This window comes from Phycodurus eques, chromosome 10 (assembly GCF_024500275.1).
Source record: "Phycodurus eques isolate BA_2022a chromosome 10, UOR_Pequ_1.1, whole genome shotgun sequence".
Lineage (NCBI taxonomy): Eukaryota > Metazoa > Chordata > Actinopteri > Syngnathiformes > Syngnathidae > Phycodurus > Phycodurus eques.
The window spans coordinates 21,570,120-21,596,760 of record NC_084534.1 but is presented as its reverse complement, the minus strand read 5'-3'; the positions used below and the strand labels follow the sequence as shown (position 1 = coordinate 21,596,760).

The 26,641-nt window shown below is 42.3% G+C and overlaps 2 protein-coding genes and 1 pseudogene across 20 annotated transcripts in view; 1 reads left to right on the top strand and 2 right to left on the bottom strand.

The window, feature by feature from the left end:
* cacna2d3 (calcium channel, voltage dependent, alpha2/delta subunit 3) overlaps positions 1-5,945 on the bottom strand; it is a 35,607-nt gene extending 29,662 nt beyond the window's left edge. For all 3 annotated transcript variants that reach the window (XM_061688060.1, XM_061688061.1, XM_061688062.1), the window contains exons 1-4: positions 5,780-5,945; positions 4,510-4,591; positions 2,505-2,735; positions 1,164-1,280 (exon numbers count right to left, since the gene is read on the bottom strand). In XM_061688060.1, coding sequence (XP_061544044.1) covers positions 1,164-1,280; positions 2,505-2,735; positions 4,510-4,591; positions 5,780-5,895 — 546 coding nt within the window. In that variant the 5' untranslated portion in view covers positions 5,896-5,945. The remainder of the gene's footprint in view (positions 1-1,163; positions 1,281-2,504; positions 2,736-4,509; positions 4,592-5,779) is intronic.
* A 3,133-nt stretch (positions 5,946-9,078) lies between these two features.
* Positions 9,079-13,326, top strand: LOC133408499 (parapinopsin-like; annotated as a pseudogene).
* A 129-nt stretch (positions 13,327-13,455) lies between these two features.
* cacna1da (calcium channel, voltage-dependent, L type, alpha 1D subunit, a) overlaps positions 13,456-26,641 on the bottom strand; it is a 71,326-nt gene continuing 58,140 nt past the window's right edge. For 8 of the 17 annotated variants that reach the window (XM_061688379.1, XM_061688383.1, XM_061688391.1 and 5 more), the window contains 9 exons: positions 25,938-26,071; positions 24,806-24,922; positions 23,658-24,052; positions 21,027-21,053; positions 20,377-20,505; positions 20,072-20,220; positions 18,623-18,729; positions 17,849-18,166; positions 13,456-16,331 (listed from right to left, as the gene is read on the bottom strand). In XM_061688379.1, coding sequence (XP_061544363.1) covers positions 16,026-16,331; positions 17,849-18,166; positions 18,623-18,729; positions 20,072-20,220; positions 20,377-20,505; positions 21,027-21,053; positions 23,658-24,052; positions 24,806-24,922; positions 25,938-26,071 — 1,682 coding nt within the window. In that variant the 3' untranslated portion in view covers positions 13,456-16,025. Of the gene's footprint in view, positions 16,332-17,848; positions 18,167-18,622; positions 18,730-20,071; positions 20,221-20,376; positions 20,506-21,026; positions 21,054-23,657; positions 24,053-24,805; positions 24,923-25,937; positions 26,072-26,641 lie in introns of those variants that run through there. The other 9 variants (XM_061688381.1, XM_061688386.1, XM_061688387.1 and 6 more) reach the window with 5 other exon arrangements.

The window sequence follows — 26,641 nt, the reverse complement described above, 5'->3', positions numbered from 1 at the left end:
CACTGCACTGTTCTGCCTGTCAATCTCACGTTCCATTCTTCCCTCACTCGTGAACAAGACCCCAAGATACGTAAACTCCTCCACTTGGGGCAGGAGCTCATCCCCGACCCGGAGAGGGCATACCACCCTTTTCCGACTGAGGACCATGGTCTCAGATTTGGAGGTGCTGATTTCATCCCAACCGCTTCGCACACGGCTGCGAACTGCTCCAGTGAGAGCTGGAGATCACTGCTTGATGAAGCCAACAAAACAACATCATCTCCAAAAACCAGAGATGCAACACTGAGGCCACCAAAAGTTCGGTCCATAAAACTTATTAACCGAGTCGGTGAGAAAGGCCAGTCTTGGCGGAGTCTAAACCTCACCAGAAACGAATCCGACTTACTGCCGGCAATGCTGACCAAACTCTGACATCGGTCATACAGGGACCGAACATCCCGTATAAGGGGGTTCGGTACCCCATACTCCCGGAGTGCCCCTACAGGACACCCCAAGGGACACGGTTGAACGCTTTCTCCTAGTCCACAAAACACATGTAGACTGGTTGGGCGAACTCCCATGCAACCTTGAGGACCCTGCCGAGGGTGTAGAGCTGGTCCAGGCAAGGGAAAACCTGATTTCATCAATTTACTCATCATGGGGGGGTCTTTTAGTCGTGCTTTGCCTGGCCCCTCACCTAGGACCCGTTTGCCATGGGTGACCCTGCCAGCGGCTTAAATCCCCACACAACTTAGCTCCTAGGATCACGGGGACACACAAACCCCTCCACCACGATAAGGTGACGACTCAAGGAGGGGAAAAAGGGCACATCACTAACAGAATATAATTATAATTTTCAGACAAATGAAATGTAATTGGATCGTTTCCTGAGGCTACCCTGATTATCTCTCATGGCACACTAGCTGGGAATCACTGCCCTTAAGAATGGGAAGGAAATAAAAGCAATAAAGCGATGTTTAAGAAAGGATTACGACAGAGAGAGGATTTAAAGATGCTTCCCTAGTGAAACCACCTATTTTTTTCCTGAGGGAGAAAAAAATGTGGTCTATTCGCAAAGAGGCGTTTATCTGTTAAAGTGTTTGATGCATGTAGCAACTCAGTGAGGCACAGCATTTCCATTTAAAGAAAAACTTTTTGTGTTTTCCTGGAATAACTCTACTTACCCTTGTGGCTTCTCCCTTTTTACGGAACATTTCCTCCATCTTCACTGCCAGGTTTTTCACCAATTTCACACCATCGATTTCTTCCACTCTGACTGATTTTTCTGGTGGTTTGTATTTCTGAAAACAAATAAGCAGAGGCAATTGTTAAAGCTCTCTTTAGGACCACTCTGATCCACAAGTTTAATCTAGTTAAACAGCTGACCAATTAGGACAGTCAAGAAATATAATAAGAATAACATTTATTTATCCACAACATGTTATTGCTTTCTGTGTCACAGCTGCATCCTAGGAAATTCTTAAGCAAGGATTAAAGTCCTCCACATGCTTGTTGACTAGATGTAGGAAGCCAGTCTCAGATGAATGGCTGATAAGAGCCACAGTGCGACACAAGATGATTGATGGTCTTTATCTGTTTGCAGTCATTGGCTTCACACGCTGCTTCCTTCTGTCTGATTGGATGGAGACGGCCAAGTTGGGTGGCCGGGGAGAGAAGGGGCTGTGTTCAAAAGGCTACGCATGGTAAGAGTGAAATTGAAATGAGTCAGGGCAGAGGAGAAAGATAATAACATGTCAAGCTAGGCTGATTCTGGCTAATGAACTACAGCCTAAATAATGCTGATTCTGCCGGATGCACTGAACCTCCCCTGATACAGAAGGCTCTCTACAGCTGAGAGGAATATAAGATTACGTAATCTCTCACTTGACAGCCACAAACACACACCTCCAATAATTCTATCAAAAGATAAACACAGCCGCAGCTGCTTGTAGTTCATTCAAACACACTGCGGATTACATGCACAAAAACACACACACTAGTACATGAGGCGACAAATTACCTACTGAAAGGAGGAGTGCGGGCTCGCAGTGGAGCAGAACAGTTCATTTCACGCCTGTCCTCCTCGCCTCAGCACCCAGTGTACCCCCCCTTCACACACACACAGCCCCACCTCCTCCCATCACCCAGATGAGATTAAGTGCCATCCATCAACAATCAGCACTGATCATGATTATTGATCAAAACAATGGCAAGTGCAGAAGTGAGCCCCAGCAGCTGGGGCAGCCCACTGTGTTTCGCCCTTTTCTGAGGTCTTAGTGAAGGCATGTACTTCGCCATAGAAGCATCTAATGATCAGCCTTAATGACCAGCACCTAACGACCCATTCACTTTCCTCACAGCTTGCTGCTTTGCGCTGACTGGCTCCAGTCACGCCTCCATGAGCAGGAGCGCAGGCAAAGTGCTTACATCCACACAAAAGAAAGGAAAAATCTGCAGGGCACATCACTATATGTTCCTTAAATATTCTTCCAACTGCATATTTGTTCGCTTAAGTGTCTCCTCACCTCAGGGCAAGGTGGTCCCTGGTTTTGAGCCTGGAGTCGCTTTCTAAATGCTGTCTGTATGCTCTCGCCATATCTACGTGGATTCACTCTGGTTGTTCCACCTTCTTCCCACCCTCCGGGACATGCAGCAGAGATGCGAGAATTTATCCTGCCGCTGCCTTTGGCCGAGGAGGAGGCGACCTCTGAGCTGGAGTTGCTCCCTCGACGTGGCGCTGTGATAGCCCACAGTTCCTAAAAGAATGAGTTAGAAAGCAGAGGGTTACTGGTAACATGGAAAATGGAGGTGAATGTATGAATATTTGGACAGACCAGAAGTCAAATCAGGACATCATGATGCTTTAGAAACCCCTGTGCTAATACTGAAATTACACTTTCTCTGTGGACAATTATCCTAACTGTATTTTCAATTCATAATGGCTCTCTTTTTTAGACATCTTGTTCCTCAAATGAAAGCTGAGTAAAATATCAGACACATTTCAACATTATGTCGATGAATAAAACACACCCAGTACAACAACTAAATTGTCATATTTGTCTAATTTAAGACGACTGATAGTTAAAACAAGATGGCCATAAAATAAATAAAATAAGCAAACTTGGCATGAGGTGTTTAAGAAAAAGAGTTTTAAACCACAAAATATTTTGGACAATATTTTTTTCACCTACACAAAACTAAATTCAATGGAGTAAATGTTACATTTGTATCTTCCATTGTAAACTAACGTGTACAATAACTGTCGCAAAATAATTTACAATTTTCATCAACCTTATGCACCAGCTTTAGGTAATTAATATAACCCACGGCACACACTTAGACAAGAATCGCACGGTTGGGGGGTTTGCTCTTACACTGAAGCTCTCCACTTTAGTAAAACAAAATAAAACAAACAAACAAAGATCTTGACAGTACTTGGTAAACTTAGCAGAAGTTAGCTCATTGGCTAGCAACTAGTATTAAGCTAGCTCAGAAAACATGAGCATAAATTACAAACCTGTGTGAGGAAAGCATTTTTGACGAACAATTATACCAATAAAGGTGCTTTAAACCGGCATTGTGTTAAGTACAACATTTTATGCCATGAAATTACCTCTTAATCATGATTTAAACGGAACAAGTCACCGTTAACGACGACGACGTCTATCAAGAAAAAGGGGCGGGCTAAAGCGGCTGCATTCTGGGAATTGTAGTATGAATGCGTGTTTCGTTTGCTGACAAGCAGCCAGTTGTTGTTGGCATTATTATTTAAAAAGTGTATCATTTGTTAAGTTTCACAACGAATCGTACGCTTCAAAATGTTGACGCAACCTTTATCTTGAATGTGTCTCCATTAGTACTCATAAAAGCTAGTTACAAAATAAATTAGCACAGAGAGGACTCAAGTGCCTGGCGTGATGAACATACATATCAGAAAAAGAACAGTCACAAACATACAGTTGATACAGGAAAAAATAATTTTAAAAATCCCGTTTTACAACAATGCTTGCCTAAACAAATATGTTTTTAAAGGCGGTCAGATGACGCTGTTACTTTGAAGACAACTTTCATAATTCCTTCAACATTCACACAAGTCTTTTCAAATGTATCCAGCCGTCAACTCATCTCGCATGCATCCTAAAATCCAGATTGACACTCATCACCAGTTACTTAGTGCTCACAAGTGGTCAGAAGTCGTTATTACATCTACGTCTTTGTTGAAAGGCTTCATTGCGTTTATTAACGCATCCTCCTTGACACACGAGCAGCCTCAAATTCCTCATCCCCACGCTTGTTCAATCTGCCTCCCTGTCACATCCATATACAAGAGGTTGAGGCTCTTGACTCCGGGGAATTCAGGGGAGCGATACGGAATCAGGGCCGTGATTAACGGGCCATGTCGAGTGCACGGGACACACAGAATATCAGGAAGCATCAGAGGTAGAAATCAGCATGACAGTGTTCAACTGTGCCGCTGCGTGACCATCGCACAAAGGCGAGAAATACTGAAAAGTCATATACTGTAAATACCTTTTGCAGCAGCTGGGATCCGGAATATTTGGCAGAAATGGATTTAATCTCTCCGCCGAACGCCGATGCCCACAGTTTTACACTGAGACAGAAAGAAAGCAAAATGTTACCAGAATAACGTACAAAAACGTCTTGCAAAATGAATGGAAATTAACATAGGCCTAAGTATAAAAACACTCTCACACACACACACACACACATCGAGTACATTTCACCTGGCTGCAAATACTTCCCCTGCAGCCACTATGCCCACCCCTTACACGAAAATAGCGTTATGGCACATGCAGTTTGCCATTATTTATATAATATGCACGACCTGTTCTGTTAATTTGAGAACAATGTTATAGGCGCTGCAGTGCGAGCTTTCACTTTGGAGAAACTGCAGCCAGCTGCATAAAAAAAATAATAATGAAGAATCACGATTTCATTCAATGATACATGCGAGAATGCATCTTATAAGAAACTATATAAAAAATATATAACCTTATAGAAGTATAACAAACATATGATTGACCTGTCTTTGTCTAAAGGAAATATAATAAAATATGGACACCGCTCCGTACTTAACATTTGGTTTACATTATTATTATTATTATTATTATTTACATCTTGGTACATCATTTTCAATGTTTGCAGGAAGGCTGACGTTTGTTTTTCTTCAACTCACACCATTCACGTTTTCACTATATGACTCCAGTTAAACTGATTTCAAATCATTAGATCGTCGTCTGATATGATTTTCTACGATTGGCCCAACTTTTTAAAAAGTCCCTCCTGGGTGGAGAAATAATCGTCAAAACGAAATTGTTTCAACTGCTTAATTAGATTTTTAAAATACTGCTATCATTTTCGTTCCCCGCCCCCCGCCTGTGTGGAATTTCAAAGAAAAGAAAATAGTAATCCGTTGAAATGTTTAGCTACTAATATTAGTGAAAAAGCAACATGAATAAAAGAACAATATTTTCTTCTCAATACGGCGAAGTTCTTTTTTTTAACGCATGCATTCTTCAATTCATTTCAACGCTTAAATATTGTTCGACATTAAGAGGAACTGCTTATTTAACAATTCCCTCATTATCTCTATTTCACCATTACTATTTATCACAACAAAACATGCGGCCCGTGTGCACTGTTAAAATACGTCATGTGACTAGATGCATACTCGGAAATCCCTCCACAATATATACTGCACATTTCTTTTTATTATTATTATGATGATTATTATTATTATTGGTTCTCCTGAAGTCCACATCTACGGCTTGTCACTCACACTGACAGAGGGATCCCCTGCTGGGACGCCGCCACCTCCGACAGCAGCACGCTGAGGCCGGCCAAGATGCACATCGGCAGGCTGAGGATGCCGCATGTGCGCCGAAGAAGCATCATGTTCGGCCCCCAAAAGTGATTCCAGCACCGGCGAAGGGGGACTGCTCCTGCAGCTTGGGCTGCCGTTATCCTTCTGTGACAGGCAGCAGACTTCTTCCTCCCCGCCATTCGCCATCATGGGGGTTGGGGGGAGAGAGAGAGAGAGAGAGAGAGAGAGAGAGAGACTGAACGAACATTTTAAGACTTAAAGCCAACTGAATTCAATAAAACAGTTTTTTAAAATTATATATATATATATATATATATATATACACACACACTAAAGACTAAAATACTTAGCTCTCCATGATTAAAATGTGGTAAACTGACGTAATCATCCCCTTCTTTCCTTAAAAAAAAACAAGAAAAAAGCAAATGGTGTATGTCAGTTTCACACATTGTAATCAAGTGCAACCGATGCACATGTTTAAATTAAGTAAAGTCAAAGGAGTTTTTTTTTTAAAAAAACAATTGTTTATTTAATATTATTGTAAGCCACTGTAACATGCAGTTTGAACATTAGCATCCATGCTTTTAAGTATAATTAAAAAAAAACTGTACTTTAATAATGATTACATTAAAATGTATGGCACAAAAAGGTTAAATAAAAATTGTGCCTAGATAAATGTTTAAAAACACAAATGTTTTGAACTTAAAAAGGTAAATACAACTGAATTGTACATAGGCAGTGATTCTTTTGTATACCACCAGAGGGAGCCTGCGGACCACTCGTGGTACTTGTACCACACTTACAACTATAGATTTTCCATACATGTGAATGTGAGCGTGAATGTTTGTTATCTACCGTATATGTGATCTGCAATTGACTGGCGACCAGTCCAGGGTGCACCGCACACAAATCATCTGATAGGCTTCAGCACACCCGCAACCTAAATGAGAAGCGTTATAGAAAACGGATGGATGGATACATATTATTCTAGTCTATATGTTGTTACATTATATTATAGATTGAAAAAAATAAGACAAATATAAAATATAGACAAGGCATCTTACAATCTCGCCGCAGTCTGCCTGTTTTAATACAGACAAACAAACGGAGCCTTAATATTTGATTATGACTTGATTTCCAATTTGTGTTTTCTAAGCTGGGGGAATCAAGAGGAAGAGTATGCAAAACGTCACGCAAGATAAAATCACTTGTGTACGAAACCATTTAGGCATCATGCAGTTAAAGCGAAGGGGCCGGCTGACTTTCATGCAGCAGGCGTGGGATTTATTCGCACTCAATTGTCCATTCACAATCACTCAGTAAAGGGTGCAGTCTGCCTTTGGGATAGAATTCCACACCAGTTGTGACCCTGAATAGAAGTGTAGAAGATGGATGGATGGAAAGACGGAGGCTTAAAGCAGTCCCCATCTTCTTGCTTTCAAAGTCACTGACAGAAAAGTGTGTCCTATTACTGTATCATTAAACGCTATGGCAGAATTGGAGGAATTTAAGTGTGGTGTCACGACCGTTTCCGAGGGAGGATTCATGGTAGCATACCGAGATGATAATGAGGTTGCATACTGGAAAATGTCTTTGGAGAACAACACAGCCCAAAAAAATTCCCCTCAGGTTCGTTGTGCATTTCTTCACTCATTCCAAGAATGAGACGTGTGAGTTGTTGATGCAAACCTGTGCCTATTCCCATTCATTGTGCATGAATAACGCTCATTTTTTTTGGGCAGATGACCATTGACCACAACCGCCGCCACCACCACAAGCAGCCGTGTTTCAACCTGAAGCTTTTATTAGGTTAGTAATTGCGTCGTACATCAAAGTTGTGCGGAACCCCGAACTGTCTGGAATGTGCCGATAAGGCGCTTGGATCGTTGTGACCTCACAATGCTGACTGCTCCGATGCTTTAATTAAGCGTCCAATAAAGCAGTTCTGTGCCATGAAACTGAAGGGAGTCCTTAACTCAGAGCTGCCAAGGTGTCCTTGAGCAAGTTCTCTTCAGTTTGACAATCCACTGTTGCAGCTCATACAAAAAGTGACACAACAGAGCAATTTGTTAGAGCAGTACGACAAATGAAACCTAGAATTTGGCTTGACTAATGTTTTCCACATTTCCACCCATATTGCTGTAGATACTACAGTACATCATATTAAGTCCCGAGTAAAGTGATACGCAACATGGATTGTGTAAACACTACAGTGAATGTTCGGGCGACTGTTATTGAGAGAATCAAAGGTGCCGTCATGATTTTGCACTGCACATCACTGAGACGTGAACTCTCAATCCAAACAGTTTGTAAGCTCCGTCTTGACTTGATGGGGACATAAACCTCTTAGACGGTTAAACACGGTCAAGTTCAAATCCTGGGGGCCTTAAACTCACCCTTTCACAACGGAGAGGAGACAGTAGACCAACTCTAGAATAGAACATAAAGCCTTTATTGTCTTTTTAAGGTGAAAATACAACAACATTGGGGTGCAGATCGAAGTTTGTGGTTGGAAAATGAACATCTCTATAACCGCTATATAAAACACTACACTAAGACAAGGAAATACGTAGTGACTGAATAAAATTAAATGGAATAATGTAATATACAAGTAGCAGTGGCGTGAGGAATAAATAAGAGTTTGCACAATGGAAGGAAGCACACTTCTCTAACACGTGCAACAAAACCCCATTTGTATTCCTTGGCTTTTGAATATGCTCATGTTTTGGTGTCTGATTTATTTTTTTATTGTTTTAGCTATTGTTCTATCATTTCTAAATTTGTCCCTTGCCTTCCACCGCCATGTCCGCATGTCTGTATTATACTGAACCCCAGAAGGAGCAGCACAATGGCCATTGAATTAAAGCAAAAAAAGCTTTTAATTCTTGACATACACATTTTTATAAAGTACAATATTATAGACTGCTATTTTTCTTATTCCAAAAAATTGTGATTTTTTTTTATTTTTTAGGCTGGTATACTGTTCAAGACTTTCAACATAAATTGTTGTTTAGTTTGGAATGCTGTGGTCTTTTCACACCTGCTTAGTGAGTGGCTTCCCATGAGGGGTTATCCTGTGTGTGTGCTTAATCAACAAAAGGTCAGGGTTCACGGATGATCATTTTGGGGCGATTAATCTTTTGTTAAATCCTGAGGATTTACTCAGACTCAAGACGTGTAATCTTAGCACTCCCCTTTGAGCTCTCAGATATTGAACATCAAGCGGCGAGAGGACCCTTGAAGGCTTTGGATCCATGCGCCGCTCGTTTGTTACCCCAAATTCCTCCATCTTCTTGGGCCCGCACGGGGAGCCCCCGGTGTCACACGCAGGCTTCATCCTGCTCTCCGTGGTCATGGCGCTTTTCACCGGGCCGGCCATTGTGCTCAACGCTACAGTGATCATTGTGTCCCTCATGGACAAGCAGCTGAGGCAACCGCTCAACTACGCTCTGGTGAACATGGCTGTGGCAGACCTGGGCACAGCCATGACCGGGGGGGTTCTGTCTGTAGTCAACAACGCCCAGGGGTACTTCTCCCTGGGAAGAACAGGCTGCGTGATGGAGGGCTTTGCAGTGTCCTTGTATGGTGAGTGAACACAGTATAATATGAGCGGCTTTTAAAACGCTGTTATCTATATGCCTCTATATCAACGAAAAATGGTGTACGGACGTCACGGAGCTCAGCACACACTGCAGCCCGCATTTGGAGTCGCTATTTTTAAACTGTAAACCATGCTACTTGCCACGTGAGTTCGCATCGTTCCTACTGGCTGGAGTCTACATACCGCCTCAAGCTAACACGAACGCCGCACTGCTAACGCTCGCCGAACAAGTCAACGCAATTGAAAAAAAAACACCCGGACTCACCCCTCATTATTCTCGGGGACTTTAACAAAGCTAAACTCAACCACGAACTCCCTAAATACAAGCAGCACATCGACTGTCCTACCCGGGAAAATAATACTTTAGACCACTGCTACACTACGGTAAAAAACGCATACCGTGCTATACCTCGTGCAGCCCTGGGCTCGTCCGATCACTGCTTAATTCACTTAATACCGACGTACAGGCAACAACTTAAATGTGCGAAGCCTACAGTGAAAACAGTCAAAAGGTGGACCAATGAAGCCAAGATGGAACTTCAAAGCTGTTTAGACTGCACAGACTGGAGTGTCTTTGAAAATTCAGCTGGCAGCCTGGATGAATATACGGACACTGTCACATCCTATATCAGTTTCTGTGAAGAGGTTTGCGTACCAACAAAATCATTTCGCACATTCAACAACAACAACAAGCCGTGGTTCACTGCTAAACTTAAGCAGCTTCGCCAAGCTAAGGAGGACGCAAATCAGAGCGGGGACAGGGCCCTGTATAATCGAGCTAGAAACCAGCTGACTAAAGAAATTAACATTGCAAAGAGGATCTATGCAGCAAAGTTGGAAAAACAGTTTAGCGCAAACGACTCTAAATCAGTCTGGCGTGCATTCCAATCGCTGACTAATTACAAGCGACGATCCCCCCAAGCTGAGAACAATAGCACACTAGCCAACGACTTGAATACCTTCTATTGCAGATTTGAAAAGGACAGTTTCACTCCACACACCAACCCGGCCGCACCCGCGACCACAACCACACCTCTGACTTCTGCGTTAACCATCCATGAACAGGATGTGAGACGCATCTTCAAACAACAGAAGATTAACAAAGCGGCAGGCCCGGACCATGTGTCCCCATCCTGCCTCAAAGTCTGCGCGGACCAGCTCGCTCCAGTCTTCACTCAGATCTTCAACAGATCTTTGGAAATGTGCGAAGTTCCATCCTGTTTCAAACGCTCCACCATCATTCCAGTCCCCAAGAAACCTGCAATCTCTGGTCTGAATGACTACAGACCTGTCACTTTGACATCTGTGGTCGTGAAGTCCTTTGAACGTCTCGTGCTGGACCACCTCAAGAGTGTCACAGGTCCCCTGCTGGACCCCCTGCAGTTTACCTACCAAGCGAACAGGTCTGCGGATGATGCAGTCAACAAGGGACTGCACTTCATCCTAGAACACCTCGACAGTGCAGGGACCTACGCGAGGATCCTGCTCGTGGACTTCAGCTCAGCGTTCAACACCATCATCCCTGAACTCCTTTCAACCAAGCTTCTCCAGCTCAGCGTCTCACCTGCCATCTGCCAGTGGATTTACAGCTTTCTGACGGGCAGGACACAGCAGGTCAGGCTGGGGGAGGCCACCTCATCCACACGCAGCATCAGCACTGGGGCGCCCCAAGGTTGTGTCCTCTCTCCGCTGCTCTTCTCTCTCTACACGAACGAGTGCACCTCAGCGAACCCGACTGTCAAACTCCTGAAGTTTGCAGATGACACCACTGTCATCGGCCTCATCAAGGACGGTGACGAGTCTGCGTATCGACAGGAAGCGGAGCGGCTGGAGCTGTGGTGCGGCCGACACAACCTGGAGCTGAACACGCTCAAGACTGTAGAGATGATCGTGGACTTCAGGAGGCATCCTTCGCCACAGCTGCCCCTCACGTTGTCCAGCTGCCTTGTGTCAACTGTCGAGACCTTCAAGTTCCTGGGAATTACTATCTCTCAGGATCTGAAGTGGGCGACCAACATCAACTCCGTCCTCAAAAAAGCCCAGCAGAGCATGTACTTCCTGGGGCTTCTGAGAAAGCACGGCCTGCCACCGGAGCTGCTGAGGCAGTTCTACACAGCGGTCATCGAATCGGTCCTGTCTTCTTCCATCACGGTCTGGTTTGGTGCTGCTACAAAAAAGGACAAACTCCGACTGCAACGGACAATCCAAACCGCTGAAAGGATTGTCGGTAACCCCCTACCCACCCTTGAGGACTTGCACGCTGCCGGAACTAAGACAAGGGCGTGCAAAATCCTCTCGGACCCTCCGCACCCCGGTCACCAGCTCTTCCAGCTCCTTCCCTCAGGTAGGCGCTACCGATCAACGCAAACTAGAACTTGTAGACATTCCAACAGCTTCTTCCCTCTTGCGATCAACTTCTTAAACACCTAACCTATAATTCCATTACAATAAGCTGGCCATTTTTTGACTTGAGTTCGTTGTCACATTTCTGTGGGGCCAATTATGTATTACTCGTGCACTCACTGTAGTTGTCTCGCCATGCTGCACTATTTGCATATACTGGCCACTCATGCCAGAGTAGCATCTGCTCCATTTGCACACTGTTTGAGGAATATCTGCAACATTTGCACAACCAACATTGTCCCAGATGATCGCACTACTCGTCACTTTAAACCGCATACACTCCTTGAAGTCTCGGCGCCCTTTGCACAATGGTCATTGCACCGGACTATTGCAATATTAGTCGTTCGAACTGCTCTAAGTGCTAGAGGACTCTGCATCTTTTTGCACAATTGTTTTTTGTCAATGTCTTTATGTCTCCAAAGTGTTCTGTAAATTGACTGTCTGTTATACTAGAGCGGCTCCAACTACCAGAGACAAATTCCTTGTGTGTTTTGGACATACTTGGCAAATAAAGATGATTCTGATACTGTAAATTTTAAAATTCTTATATTAGTGCCTCACCAGCCATGAACCCCACCGTATGTCACTGGTGCAGGCGTACCTAACATTGTGACTGTTACTCAAACGTGAATTGAAGCCTATTCTCAAGCAATCGCCGAGAAACTTTTGTTTTTGATAGTTGCAAACATAATTCAAATGTATTTTTATTTGTCTTAATAATAAGTCAAGTTAGAAATAGTCGGAAGCACAACTGCAAACCTCACATGACATTTTTCACCCTTTTCCCACCGACCCTGCCTCAGGTATCAAAGATGTCCTGTGTGGAAGGCTAAAGCGGAGCTGAAAGTGGCGTCCATGGTGCTCATTATGGTCCTGACCTTCTTGATAAACTGGATGCCTTATGCTGGTTTGTGCATGCTGGTGGTGTACAACCCGCATGTCGAGATTAGCCCACTGGTGGCAACAGTGCCAGTTTACCTGGCCAAGAGCAGCACCGTGTACAGCCCCATCATCTACATCTACTACAACACACAGGTGATGCAAAATCACCTACTGTATGGTTAAGCTTTATATAAATTGAAAGGGAGAACCCCTTTAAATACTCTATTCTGACATCTAGTGGTCAATCAATGACAAGCACAGACGCGTGTGTAATATTGCAAACTAACCAAATACAAATAAATACACGGCCTCACGTTTGTCCGAATGATACGTGCAATACAAAATCCAATTCCATTGAAGTTTGGACACTGTGCAACTTCATTGGAGTTAGGGTTTGTAGAAAAAACGAAGTGTGTAGTGACTTTTGGGACAATATTTCAAAATGCTCAATACACTTCTTCCTGTATGTGTTCACAGTAGAAGACAAGCGGCCATGCAAGTTTGAATTTGCTGACTCTAATGTCAAATTCTTGCTGGTTTTAATTCCGTAAGTATGCTGTGCCTTTTCCTGCTGTGTGGCAAGGAGCCTTGTGTGAAACATGGAGCATGTATATAAAGATCTCTACAATTGTGTACACTGTTAGTATAGTATTCATGGTAATGTCCATCATTTTTTTCGGCATATCTAAACAATCACGAAAAAAAAAAAATGTAATTCAGTATAAGTTTATTCAATGATGCTTATTAGAAAATAAATAACTTAATTGATTTAAATAAATACATGACCCAAATCAAATGAAAAATACCAAAAAAATGTATTGTTACAAAACCCAATGTTATATATTAATCGCATTTGCTACGAAGAGATTGTTGTTAACCAAAAAGAAACATTAAAGAGCAAATATCAAGACTTTCAAGTAGAGAACATTACCATGGGTCTTTCCAGTATTTTATACACATTTTACATCATCTTCTATTTGTATACAGCTTTCAGAACATTAATAAAAGTAATTATATTTATAACCATATGAAGAAAAGTGACAGAAACGGCACGTTTCTCTGTAAACTGGTATTTTATCCATTTTCTTGTTTTCCCAGCAGAGCAACAACGCACCTTTAAAATATTTTGATTCTCTTTCATTCCCAGCATTGTAAGATGAGGTGTGAATGACAAATATAGATTCCACTAAACCATACACACAATCACAAAAAAGTACAAAATTGTCTCACCTTAATACACAAATCAGTTTAGAAAAAGGAGAAACAGAAGCACAATACACTTACTTGTGCAAAGACAAACAGCTATGTGCTAATATTTAAGACTCAACCAAGTTACTATTTACTCTTTTTTTTTTTTTTCAGGAATCCCTGACTTGAGGTAAAAGTAAGTTCTTTTCATCTTTCGATTAACTCAACGCTTAAAAGTGTTTACAAAATAATGCATATCTTCAGTTCATCAATTGCTACGAATAGTACAATGTGCCTGTTATGTGCATTCCTTTTGACATCCGCAAAAGGACTAGAACACATTTATCTTTTCAAAGAGCCCTTTCAATGTGCACACAAAATGGAAAATCTACATCGTCATGACGGTTAAATTAGCATACAGGACGCACACGCCGACGGACCAAACGTACAACGGATAACGCGAATCCTAAATATTCTTGACGCTTCTAAACTCTTCGTGGTAAAGCCTACTTTACTTAACACGGCATCCTGTCAGTACCAAAGTTTGCTTGTGTTCATTGGCCATCCTTCAGCCTCTTGTCACATCATTAGAAACAAGCAGATCCATGGTTAACCCTGTTTTTAACTCCTCAGTGGGACACTGTGACACATAGATACATTGAGACGATGATATGTTGTCACCTTTGCCAAACGAGGTATACGCAATGCCAGGCAGGCAGAGCGAGAAAGAGGGGTTCAGGAAGAGGGGGAGGGGGGCTTTTAGTATTCCTTAGCCTTGCAACGGGACACTTCCCATCCACTTCACCCACTCCTGCCACCAGGTGGATGCAGCCCTCACACACTCAAGACGCGATTTCATAGAAAGCCTTCAAGGACCTATCGATCATAAACAAAACCCCAGCACCAGCTTTGATAGATAATCATTTATACTGCCATCATCTTGGTATACCATCTATCTTTTCGTACTTCTTTCAGCAGCAACAAAGGCATTTTAATCGGGAGCGACCGTAATAAGGGTTGAAGAACAAAGAATAAAGCAGCATTGATTTCATTGCAAATGAAGATGCAAAAAAATGCATTCATTGCATCTGTATGGTATGCCAGCAGGGGGGCCCACGGGGTTCGCCATTTAATATGGGGTTGCACTTTATAGCATTCAATGAGTACCGCATTTGTGCTAACAAAATCACATCCGTTTGCTCGATTTGTGCAGGTAGCGTTGGTCGCACAAGCAAAACCTCTTAAAACCGCAGCCAAAGGCAAAATGAACTTAAATAAATAAGTACAAGTAAAATGAAGGCTATGTATTAGCATACAACGTAAAAGGCAAATCAAATTCAGCAAATGGTAGCTAATAAAACCTAATAAATGGGTGTCTTGATGGGTGTCTGAATTCATAGCACATCAGAATGGTCCATATTGCTGATCTTTGAAATCATACATAATTACAAAATATAGAACATCTCTTTGCAAAGTGTCTCCTATTATATAATACAATTTACAGGTTCTCAACTCGGAAATATGAATCAGGTTATTCTACAATTGTAAATAACCTGCCTACTAGTGCATTTCTCACAAATGCTTTTTAGTCGCTTCAAAAGTAATGCGTTCGTTCCTGCATAATTTTGGTTGTTGCAACTCTTTGCTTTACGACACTACTGTAATATGTATCACGGGAAAACGGGATCAAATCAGACTAAAGGAGAAGACTGGGGGGGGAGATATGTCTTTCTATGCTTGCATTGAAAACTTGCATGATATGCCAAACCTTAGTAAAGTGACTGAGGTAATGACATCGTACATCTGATTGTCATCACCCTGACACACCAGCCCTAAAGAGCATGGCACGTCCTCGCCACTTATCCTGGATGGTCTCTGTCCGGACCCACAGGTCAAGCCCTTTGACAGGAAGGTCGAGTTGGCCCCTCGGTGCTCCGCAGGGTTCCGTGCTGTGACGTCCTATGCTGGCAGGGAGAGAAGTTTCCTTTGAAAAAGCACGGGACTTGTTTGCGTCTCTCTTCTCTATGCCTTTCTCTTCAGTGTAAAGGCACTTCTTTTGGTCAGAGCCTATGAATACAATTTGTCTTGTGTTTTCACCGATTGTAGTCTGTCAAGGGTCCTTTTCTGCTATAAAGTCGTGATGCAAATCATCTCGTCGGCCAGGTCTTCTTCATAGGGAACCCTCAGTTCCGTCTCGGGCTCCTCGTCGCTGTAGCTGGCCGCTGGGTCCTGCAGTTCAAAGCCCCCCGCGGTCAGAAGAGGGAAGACGTTAACCCCGTTGATAACCGGCGCCATGCCGCCGTTCAGCAGGTGGCTGGCCGCGCTCTCCATCTCATCTATCGTCATCTCGCAGGCGTCCGCTATCTCGTGCTTGGTGGCGGCAACAAACTTGGGATCCTTGGCGTACCTCCCGAGTCCCTCTGATATCAAAACCTGCTCCAAAAAACATAATCAGGACAAGAACGGTTGTTACCACCTTTTACAATCGTTGCCTCTACATAGTTTAAGTTCCTTCCATGTGGCCCAGTTCCGATATGCGTCTCGGACTGGGTGATATGACTATCAATCCAGGATTCCCCCCCCCAAAAAAAAATCTGATTTCTGATTTTGATCCATTTTTTTTCTCCCGTCAATAAAAAGAGAAAGCAAATTACAATGACATTCCTCAAAACTAGGAGAATGTGGCCATTTAAACACAACCCTGGATATATTTTAATAACACATTTTAAAGGTTTGTCAATTTAATTAATATCAGTAACTCACGAAAATATTCCCTGTAATAAGAAAGCTGTCACTTAATCCTTGTCACTGGAAATGGAAACAAAATCCTGGATATAACTCTCCAGGTGCCTGCCAGGTAAATTGTCTAGCTTTAATAAGCATTTTAGGCAAGCCATTTAGGCAATTTATTACATATCACAATGTCACCCCTACATTGAAAATCTCTCTGATAGGGGATAGAGAGGTATTTGTAGCCTATATTATTCAGGCATGGAAAGTTTATTTCATATTGCTGTAATGTTTGGTTAATCTCCGGATGCATTTCTTGTGAAGAAGACCACCGGAAGTCGTCGGGTAAAAAGCGATACACTGTGACTTGACTGGAATAAACCTCGGTGAAGTGTGTTATGCTTTTGGATGAGCTAACATACAGAATGTATTGGATGTAGTTGATCATAACAGCTTCTAGTTCTAGCACATCTGAAGTGGATCAGCATGTCTAGCAATGTAAGAGCAACAAAATAAACTACGTGGAGTAGGATATTTTCAGATCCAAATCAGGTCTCAATCATGCAAGTCCATTTAATTGTTCTGTCTGTCACTTTATGTTGCCAGCATAGATAGATGAACAAATATATATTATTTGTAATGGTAATACAATACAGTAAAACTGTATAAACTGTATTGTGTAATACAGTAAAACTGTATTGCGGGCAGCCTAAAGCACAACTGTGCAACAATTATGCAGTCTAATCAGCAGCTTGATACAATGGATGGTTATCTAGACAGATTTGTGAACAATAATTGAGAGATAGAGCCCATTTGTGTACATACAAAGTCTTAGAGTTTTGAGTTCAGATCATACAAAATGGGAGCAAAAACAAAAGTAATCTGTGTACATTTTTGCTCAGTATATATCATAAATTTCACTTTTTGAGTTGAATTACAGAAATAAACTACGGTTTCCGTGATATTCAAATGTGGAGAAAATTCACATGAATTGCATATCTTTCAATGTGACAAAATTGCGACTTGACGTAAACACAAGTCTAACAGAAATCTAAACTGTGAAAGCTTTCGATGCAATTACGATTAAATAGTGAAAAAAATGGCTGATGATGGCCAGTGAAGTCATACCAAAATCACCTACCTTTTGAACCTTTGGGGCAGTACTAAAACGGTCGTAATGAAAATTAACTATAGTATAGTGTAATTCTACCAAAACTCACCGCTTCAACGAGGCTGGTGGCGCTTCCTCGCTTCTGGTGGTACTGGCTGTGGTACTCGGGCGGCACCTGCAGGTGAATGGGCGAGTACGTCCTCTGCGTGAACTCGGGGTCGTCAGAGTACCAGGAGCTCTTGCGCACCGATACGTGGCTGCTGGCGGTGCTATCCCTGTGTGGGTGGTCTACACGGATGAGGGGGGTGTAGTAGGGTGACTGGTCTTTACTGGCTGGGGTGGCAGGAGGGGTGGCCCAGGAGCGGGTGGAGCGTGTCGGGGAGAGACGGTGGGCTCTGCTGGAGTCCAGGCCTGCTACGGCCATGACCTGATAAGTGAGGAGATCCATTGTCAATCGTTACTGCACTGCACTGTGCAGTTTCGCGAGGCCCATCATCTGTAAGCCAATGGAATGTTGTAATAATGAAATGAAATGAAATTATATTCAGCTGTTTTGGGATCACAGTTTGTGGTCTATTTACAGTTTTAATCTTTTCACACTTATTTAAAAAAAACTAAACAGAAGGAGTGTCAACTGTTTAAGTTTCTCTGCTATACGCAGCTGGACTCGGTCCCTACCCTCTGCGAATAGCGGGGGATTACTGTACACGTACATTTTGGAACTTAATCACTGCTCTGTATTATATATAAAATGCAAAATGTATATTAGAAAGAAGGATAAACATCACTGACTGCAGAATCTGGTGCGGCACAGCTCACCCCTGCCCTTAATGCAGAATTTGCCCTAGAACGTGACTTTTTAAAACTTTTTTTTTTTAGTTACCTGGTGCTGCATAAGGTGCAGTGGTAGTGCAGTACGCTGTTGTGGAAGCTCATCTTGGCTACCCTGCCTGCGCAGACACTCAAAGTTGAAAGACGGCCTCCTGTGACCTGTGCAACACGTGTGGACCAGTGAGTGACCGCATGCAAGCAGTGCATGCAGCAGTTCATATATTGCAAATATTCTGTTTAAAACTGTGCATTGTGAAATCGTTTTAAGTGGAATAAAGATGGTAGCAAACATTTAGCGATTTAAAACTTAGGACAGCTCAGTGACATTCAAACGCAGGACATGATGCACATTTACAATCTATTGGGTGTTAACACTGTCAGAAAGGTAGACTGGATATTTCTTAATATGTTTAGGTTAGGTTTAGGTTTCCTTATTTTGCTAAATACAGTGGTGCCTTGACATACAAGTTCAATTTGTTCCGCGACCATGCGTGGAACTCAAAACATTCTTTTCTCAAAATCATTGTCCACCACTGAAACGAATGGAAATGCCATTAATCCATTCAGGCCTCCCTCCAAAATAGAAAAACAAGAAAAACAATGTATTATTTGTTTTTGATAAGGGAAATAACACTCTATAATATTGCACTTGATAGAATTTAACATATAGTAATAGCATATTTTAAAAAGAATGTAAAGAATTAAACAGTTTGTGAGTCATGTTTAATTTATTGCAGCTCCTTCTGGTGTGTGTGACATATTACATCCATCCATCCATCCATTTTCTGAGCCGCTTCTCCTCACTAGGATCGCGGGTGCGCTGGAGCCTATCCCAGCTGTCATCGGGCAGGAGGCGGGGTACACCCTGAACTGGTTGCCAGCCAATCGCAGGGCACATACAAACAAACAACCATTCGCACTCACATTCACACCTACGGGCAATTTTGAGTCTCCAATTAATGCATGTTTTTGGGATGTGGGAGGAAACCGGAGTGCTCGGAGAAAACCCACGCAGGCACGGGGAGAACATGCAAACTCTACACAGGCGGGGCCGGGGATTGAACCCCGGTCCTCAGAACTGTGAGGCTGACGCTCTAACCAGTCGGCCAACGTGCCGCCTGACATAATACAGTCATGCAGAAACAAAAAACGAAGAAGAGCTTCACAACTACTGTGACTTAGTAAGCTGCAGTAATATTTGTCGTTTTCCGCAGAGGATAAATAATAAATGCCTGTGAGTATTGCTACATTGTCTCTCTACATGTGTTGCTGCAGCGTGAACACCACAACATAGATATTATTTTAAAAGTAATTGTTTTAAATACATGTGATGGTTTTAAATAGACACAACCTGTAATTTTCTTGGTTTTATCTTTAGCTTGACAGTAAAATTCAACTGGAAATGGCATTAAACAGCCTCTCATAAACCTCAACCTCTCATTGAGACATTTCTAGCATCGACATACTGCATTTGAAAACAATTCATGATGCAGGTCAATACCAGGCAAACCTTCAGGTGTGGCAGGGAGCAGACGTCTTTTTGGTGACCTCCGTGAGTCGCGGTAGAGGGGCTGCTCATCGTCGTCATAGTAACTGTCAGGATGATGGTAACCTTTGGGAGTCTCATACTCTGTATCACTGTTCTGGTACCTTGCAGCATAATATACATTAAAAAAACCCATTTAATTTCTAAACAGCACTCAATGTAGCACAATTCTTTATTTTCTTTGTACAGGGAGAATTTCCTAATACAGCTTTTGTATTAGGTCTGCATTGTTTAGACCAGTGAATGTGTTGTTAGCCTACCTGTCGCCTGAGAGCATACTGTCATCTTCATAAAACTCCTCTCCGCTGAAATACTCCCCAGACAAACGATCTTCATCCAACTCTTCCTCTCTGCGGATGGTGGGGTGGCGTCTATCTCCACCGTTGGACCTGAAGTGAGATCAGGATGCACAGGTAAGAGCGAGGCAGGTGTACTGGACTTGTGTCATGCACTGCCATGCAGATGTAAGCCTACAGGAGGTTGCATTGTTTCTAAACACCATCACAGCAACTCCGACAGACACAAAGCAGTAAATTTGGATCTTGAAGCCGTCTTGCTGACAGAAATGAAGACAACTGATGAGCTTAAATAAGAAGCAGTGGCCACATCATCTAACACTCCTGGGTGTTAAAATAAGCCATGTGCAGAAGAAAAAGAGCTTTGGTCAGCAATATGCTGGCCACTTGTAAACATGATCTAACTTTTATCGCATATTAGTAACACAAGTGTGTTTTACAAGCTTTGTACACTAACCAGACGAATGACTGACCAGCACATCACACTTAAGCCATGTTTAGCGGGGATGCAGCCTTTCACCCATCCAAACAAAGTGAACAATTAAAGAAATAACAGGGAAATAAGCCCCTTCTTTGCTGTTACTGCTGGTGCCAAACCTGGAAAAACAACATACCTAACATAGGTCTCATAGTAGCGCCTTCTGTCCAAGACGGCAGAGGGGTGGCCGAGTGAAAGCATTTTTAGTTAGGAAGGAGAAAAGGGAGAGAACACAGAAAGAAAAGGCAGGAAAAGAGTGATATATTTTATACTGTATATCATACAGCTGTCTACTGTATATCATACAGTATATGGAACATATACAACATTCTAATATATATGCATGAGGAAGAAAGAGCATGATGGTGGACATACATGCCAGTGTGCTTGACAATCCCATGCGTTTTTTTTTTTTTTTTTTTTTTTTTTTAATTCCCATGGTAAGAAAGTATTTTGGAAAAAATCGCAGGAATGAAATTGTCCCACACGCCTTAATGGGTGCCAGGGGCCATCTCGAAGAGGCTGATGAAACAGAGCACCGGTGGTAACACGTGAAATGAAGTGTCAGTGCCACAACATGTTTGTGATCTACTGGGGAATGAATAAAGGTTTGTGAAAATGGGGGAGGCTTGACAAGAAGATGGATTCTGCCTGGAAGCCTGAGGATAAATGGAGTAATCTGGCTTTTTGCAGCAGAATTCACTCTATCTCAGGTGCACAGTGGAGCAAAATGAAGGTAAACATTTTTTTAACATTTTCACTAACATATCGCTGACAGGGAACTAAGTTAACTGTACCAGCTATCCTTAATAAGCAGGGTAAATAGTAAAACTAGCATTCACTGATAAAATAACAATAAATAACTGCATTAAGGCCTGTTACCAAAAACAACTCCATCGTAACCGTCAACTGAAGTTACGACAGTTAATTACTCTTTATCCTCAAATAAAGACCTCTGCTTTAACAGATGTGGAGCCTGAACTAGTCGTTGGAATGAATAAAGTCTTCTCCCCAAATAGATACCTCCTCTCGGGGGAGAAAAAACGATGATGAAGTCTGAGGTTTTGGTTACAAAAATAAGGCTTTGCTCTTTCTTTCGACAAACCAGTTGAAAATAATCACACCACTTAATAAAAAAAACAACAAACAAAATACTACTAAGGCTGCCACTAAGGTCCTGTTCAGGAAGCTATGCTAAAGAGAAATGATAAAAGTTCCACCTCTAACTGCACGGCATTATGGACTGGAGCCAATAATAAAAACACACACAAATAAAAACTACTAATGTGAGGCAGTTGCATGCTACGGTGTTCAGTTGAATTAATAAATGGAAGCTGCTGGCCCCTACTTGATCAACTAATGGACAACTATTAAATCACCAGGAAGTTTGTTACTCCATCAGTTGGACTAAGCAACTTTCATAAGTAAGTACGGTAAAAAATTCTTCACATTGTTTCAACAGATTATGGTCCTAAACAACTACCCAAATTAAAGGTCCTGTATTTTGGCTATTTAGACCACCATAGAGTGAGTCTCTAACATGGACTTAGTATAAAAGTGTCAATTTCATTTAACATATAATTTGTCATACGAGTGTCCAGAAAAGGCCCCTCTGACAGCTACTTCTGTTTGACCCAGGTTTGTATCCGCTTTGTCCATATTTGGCTAAGACCGCCCCTTTCCTCTGATCGGTTGCCTCTGTGTGGAAGATCCACTTGTAAGACCACACGTGTTTATGTTGAAAGCGCTGGCTCGGGAGCAGAAAGGGAACGCGGATATCTTCGCTAGTGCCGTAGATAAGCTTGAGAAATTCAAATGACCAGATTGCAGCCCTCTTGGCGGAAACAATGTCTAAAACTCAGGAGCACGCCGACAATTTTAATTGCTATTTTACACGTTTACCGAGCATAGAGACAATATTACATCGCAAATAGAAGAAGTTGGTTTGGCAAAATATGTCCCCTTCAAGACAATATTAACTTATACATACAAATGAACTGATTAACTAGTAATATTTTTTAAAGTGTGAATCAGTGCTTATTAGTTGTAATTAAACAGGGGAGTGATGCACATTTTCAAATGACCATCCGGTGACAGGAAGAAGACAACACAACAAGTGCATATACATGTAAAATACAAGTAGTTCGAGATATTCAGCTTTTGGCTGAAATTTCAGGATAAACCTCAAATACATGATAACCTTTACAGGTGCACTTAATTTGGCCGTCTCCAAACTTTTCAATGAAAATGTCCAACTGTTCCGTGTTTTCAGTTTTTCAGTGCTTTTTGCTCAAACTGAACATCAAAATTCAAATTAGGTGTTTTTGTGGCCCCCCCCCCGACCACCAGGATGTCCACTTTTATGCCTTTCTGGGAATCTTCTAGTCTCTCTGTATCTCTGTTAAAAGCTGCAGGTGACACGCTACAGTTGATAAATTATTTGCCGTCGTCTTGGTCTCATGATCTCAAAATGTGAACAGCATGATGCAGAGGATTGTTGAAATACCAAATTCTAATTGAACCATGAAATGTATGGGTCGAGTCATGGATCCAACACCAAATTGAGCAAAAAGTACTGAAACTTTGAAGAGTTGGACATTAGTTTAGAGAAGGTCAAATGAAGTTGAACTATAAAGGTTATATTGCATTACAGGTTCATCTGGAAAATTCACCTGAAAACCGAATGCCCCTAACTTTTTGAAAGTAGTGTAATCTTAATAGTTCTAAACCGTTTCTGCAGTAGAACGGAGGGTACATGTGTTGGTACCTTTGAGCTTGTGGGGCACGAGGCTTTTCATAGTCATAGTAGGAGCCGCGGTGACCCGGGTAGCCATTAGTAGGGGCGTGGTCATAGTAGCGATGGTGCCCCCCGTTGGGCAGACTGGACTTGTTGGCGTTGTTGAGGTTGATGTTGGTGGATTTGGGAGACTTGCCGTAGGAGTTGTTGTGGTGGCGGTGGTGGTGGTGATGGTGGTGATGGTGACGGTGGTTGGCGTAGGACATGGCGTTGGCTCGAGAAAGCCGTCCCACCGGTTGCTCCATGTGAGCGTAGTGAGGGGGCGGCTGCACCTGCAGAGGCCGCTGCGTCGCGTTGGTCTGGTGGCCGTTGGATCGGCGATGACCTCCATTCATCAGATGGTTGCCAAAGAGTCCGCCATTACGCTGCCAACAAATACGCACAATGACACCTCCAACACTTTTATTGTTTACAGTACAGATAAATAAGTGTTTGATGTTAAGTCTGATTTTAGAATTGATATGAGCAAAATAGGAAGCTGACTTATGGGTGCATGACTTCTGTGGAGAATGAATTAATTTTGTCTTGAATTAGAAATGGGGGGGGGGAAGAAAAACTCAAAAGACAGTCAAACAATAAATGGGTACAACTACTCCATTAACCTGGAGTGTGTGTGTGTTTTTATTTTTTTTCAATTGGTTTTACTATGAATTACCACGTAAGAGTATCATCGACCTATTACATAATACACACACTATATAGACAAAAGTGTGGCGACACTTGGCAATTACACTCTCAAGAAGTAAAATGCGAACGAAGGCGGTCAAGTTCTTATATGGTAGGAAGTGGCGACTCATGCTGGACGCCCAAGTGCGTCGCTGGGTGTTGTTGTAGCCACGCCCCCCCAAAGAAATCAGGAAAATTGAAATCATGAAAATCAGTGTAACACTATATCTCCACAATTCAGTACTACATAGTTGTGTCTTTGCAAATTTTCAGCAATTATTTTCAAACAGGTATAATGTATTTAAAAACAAATCTATGATTTCACTTTACAGTTTTTTTAAATGGATTAATTAATTGCTAGACCCGGATGCCTCTCAACCTTTGTCCATATAGTAAAAGTGATGTGTCATGTCACAAACATCATCCCTGTCAGGTAAAATCAAATCAGTTACCCTATATATTTCCTCGTCTTCCTCTGGTATAAAGTCTACTAGTTCATCATCTTGGAGGTCACATGATATCGCTCGGCGAATTTCGGGCCCAATATCATGGAGCGTGCGTAGGCCAGCCTGTAACCATGACAATAAAAGGGCTAAGCACTGCTGCGGAGGCCTTGGTCTCACAGCTCAAAAATAGGAAAATGGACATCTTACAGCCACAACCGCGCACACACACGCCTGCTAGAGTTTGCGACACCTGACATATACGGTGCAGACACACATGCACAGACAGGTAGATGTGCTCAGCTGAATGTAACCTGCTCCAATTGATAATTAGCTAAGAATTCCGGGTATACTTTGTCGAACAGTGAAGCCCAATCTGTTAGTTACTTAGTTACACATCAACATGCCTTAATCAATGGACTTTAAGGAGTTTTATCTGCCTGATGTTGACATATGGTGACAGTGAGTGCAGCCATACACTTACCGTCCACTTCATTAGGTACACCTGCACCATATCACGAAAGCAATTTAGTTTTAAAAAAAAAAATGCTCCCTTTTGATTGGCAGTGCTACAAAACTACAACCACAATAATATACGTTGTTAAATGGAAACCTCTTTGAAAGTGTCAATAAAAATGTGAGCATTATTATCATTGTGCAAGTCACTGATAGTGTAGTGCAGTGCTTCTCAAAATCTTTACAAGTACCTAAAGAGATTTAGATTTTGCAGGTGTACCTGAAGTTGGGGCCCTAAGAGTGTATGTCGTGCATTTGTGTGGAAGAGAAAGCAAGCTTTGGAGGTGAATTTCATGAGCTGATGGGTGAATTGTGTCGCACAGAAATCATGTGAGACGATGGCGCACGCTTAACATCAAAGTTTGACATTAAAAACAAACAGGGACACAAATTACGGCTCCACGGGACGTCAATAACAGAACATAATATCCATACTGTACAGTGAGATGAACTTCCTGCTGGATCACAAACCATAACATTAGCACACTTGATGATATTTGAATGAAATACACACAAAAACACATTACACATACAACATTACACCGCTTTTAAAAATGTTTTCACACGACCACGTGTACCGATCCGCTCACACACTCAGTGCCAACTGGACCTGGCAGAGACTCACCTGCAGTGCGATGGCTGTGCTGTTCTGGGAGGGGTGTGCACCCACCAGGCCTTCCTCTTTACGTTTCTTGAATTTCCTAAAGTAGTCCTGTATCAGGAAGGTGGCATAGAACTTCCCCACGGTTACCTCATCATCTGAGTGAACAGACCACACAAATGCTTCCTGTGTCAGCAGGTCAGCACACACAAAACCACTTGCTGATGGGGGAGAGAGAAAGAGACTCTTCCCTGCTCTAAGACCAACTGAAAAACATCTATACTGATGGTGTATGCATCTGAATCACCCTCAAATCACATTAAAAAAAAGAAAAGAAAATGAACCATCGACACTGTTGTCGAGCTTGTCTTTGTGGATTTATGCATCTAAAGACATGTCTGTGATCTAAGCGGCCTCCTCTACGGTACATAATTCATTAGAAATGTTATGGTTATCTCGTTGCATTTCTCTTGGCAGCACTACTTCCAGAATGTGGATGTTGGATTTTTCAGTCCAATCAGATTTCAGCCTCTATGTGTTGTCATGTCAATCTTAATCTGCCCAGGGCCTTCAGATTCAATAGTGCTGACCTCTTGCTCCGCTGAACTCTTCACTTAAATATTAGGAATGGGATTGTTTCTCTAACCAATCAAATTTCAGAATTGTCCTCACAGGGCTAGAATGCTGACCCTCGATGACATCAGTATTTTTCTGTCCTCTGATTTGTT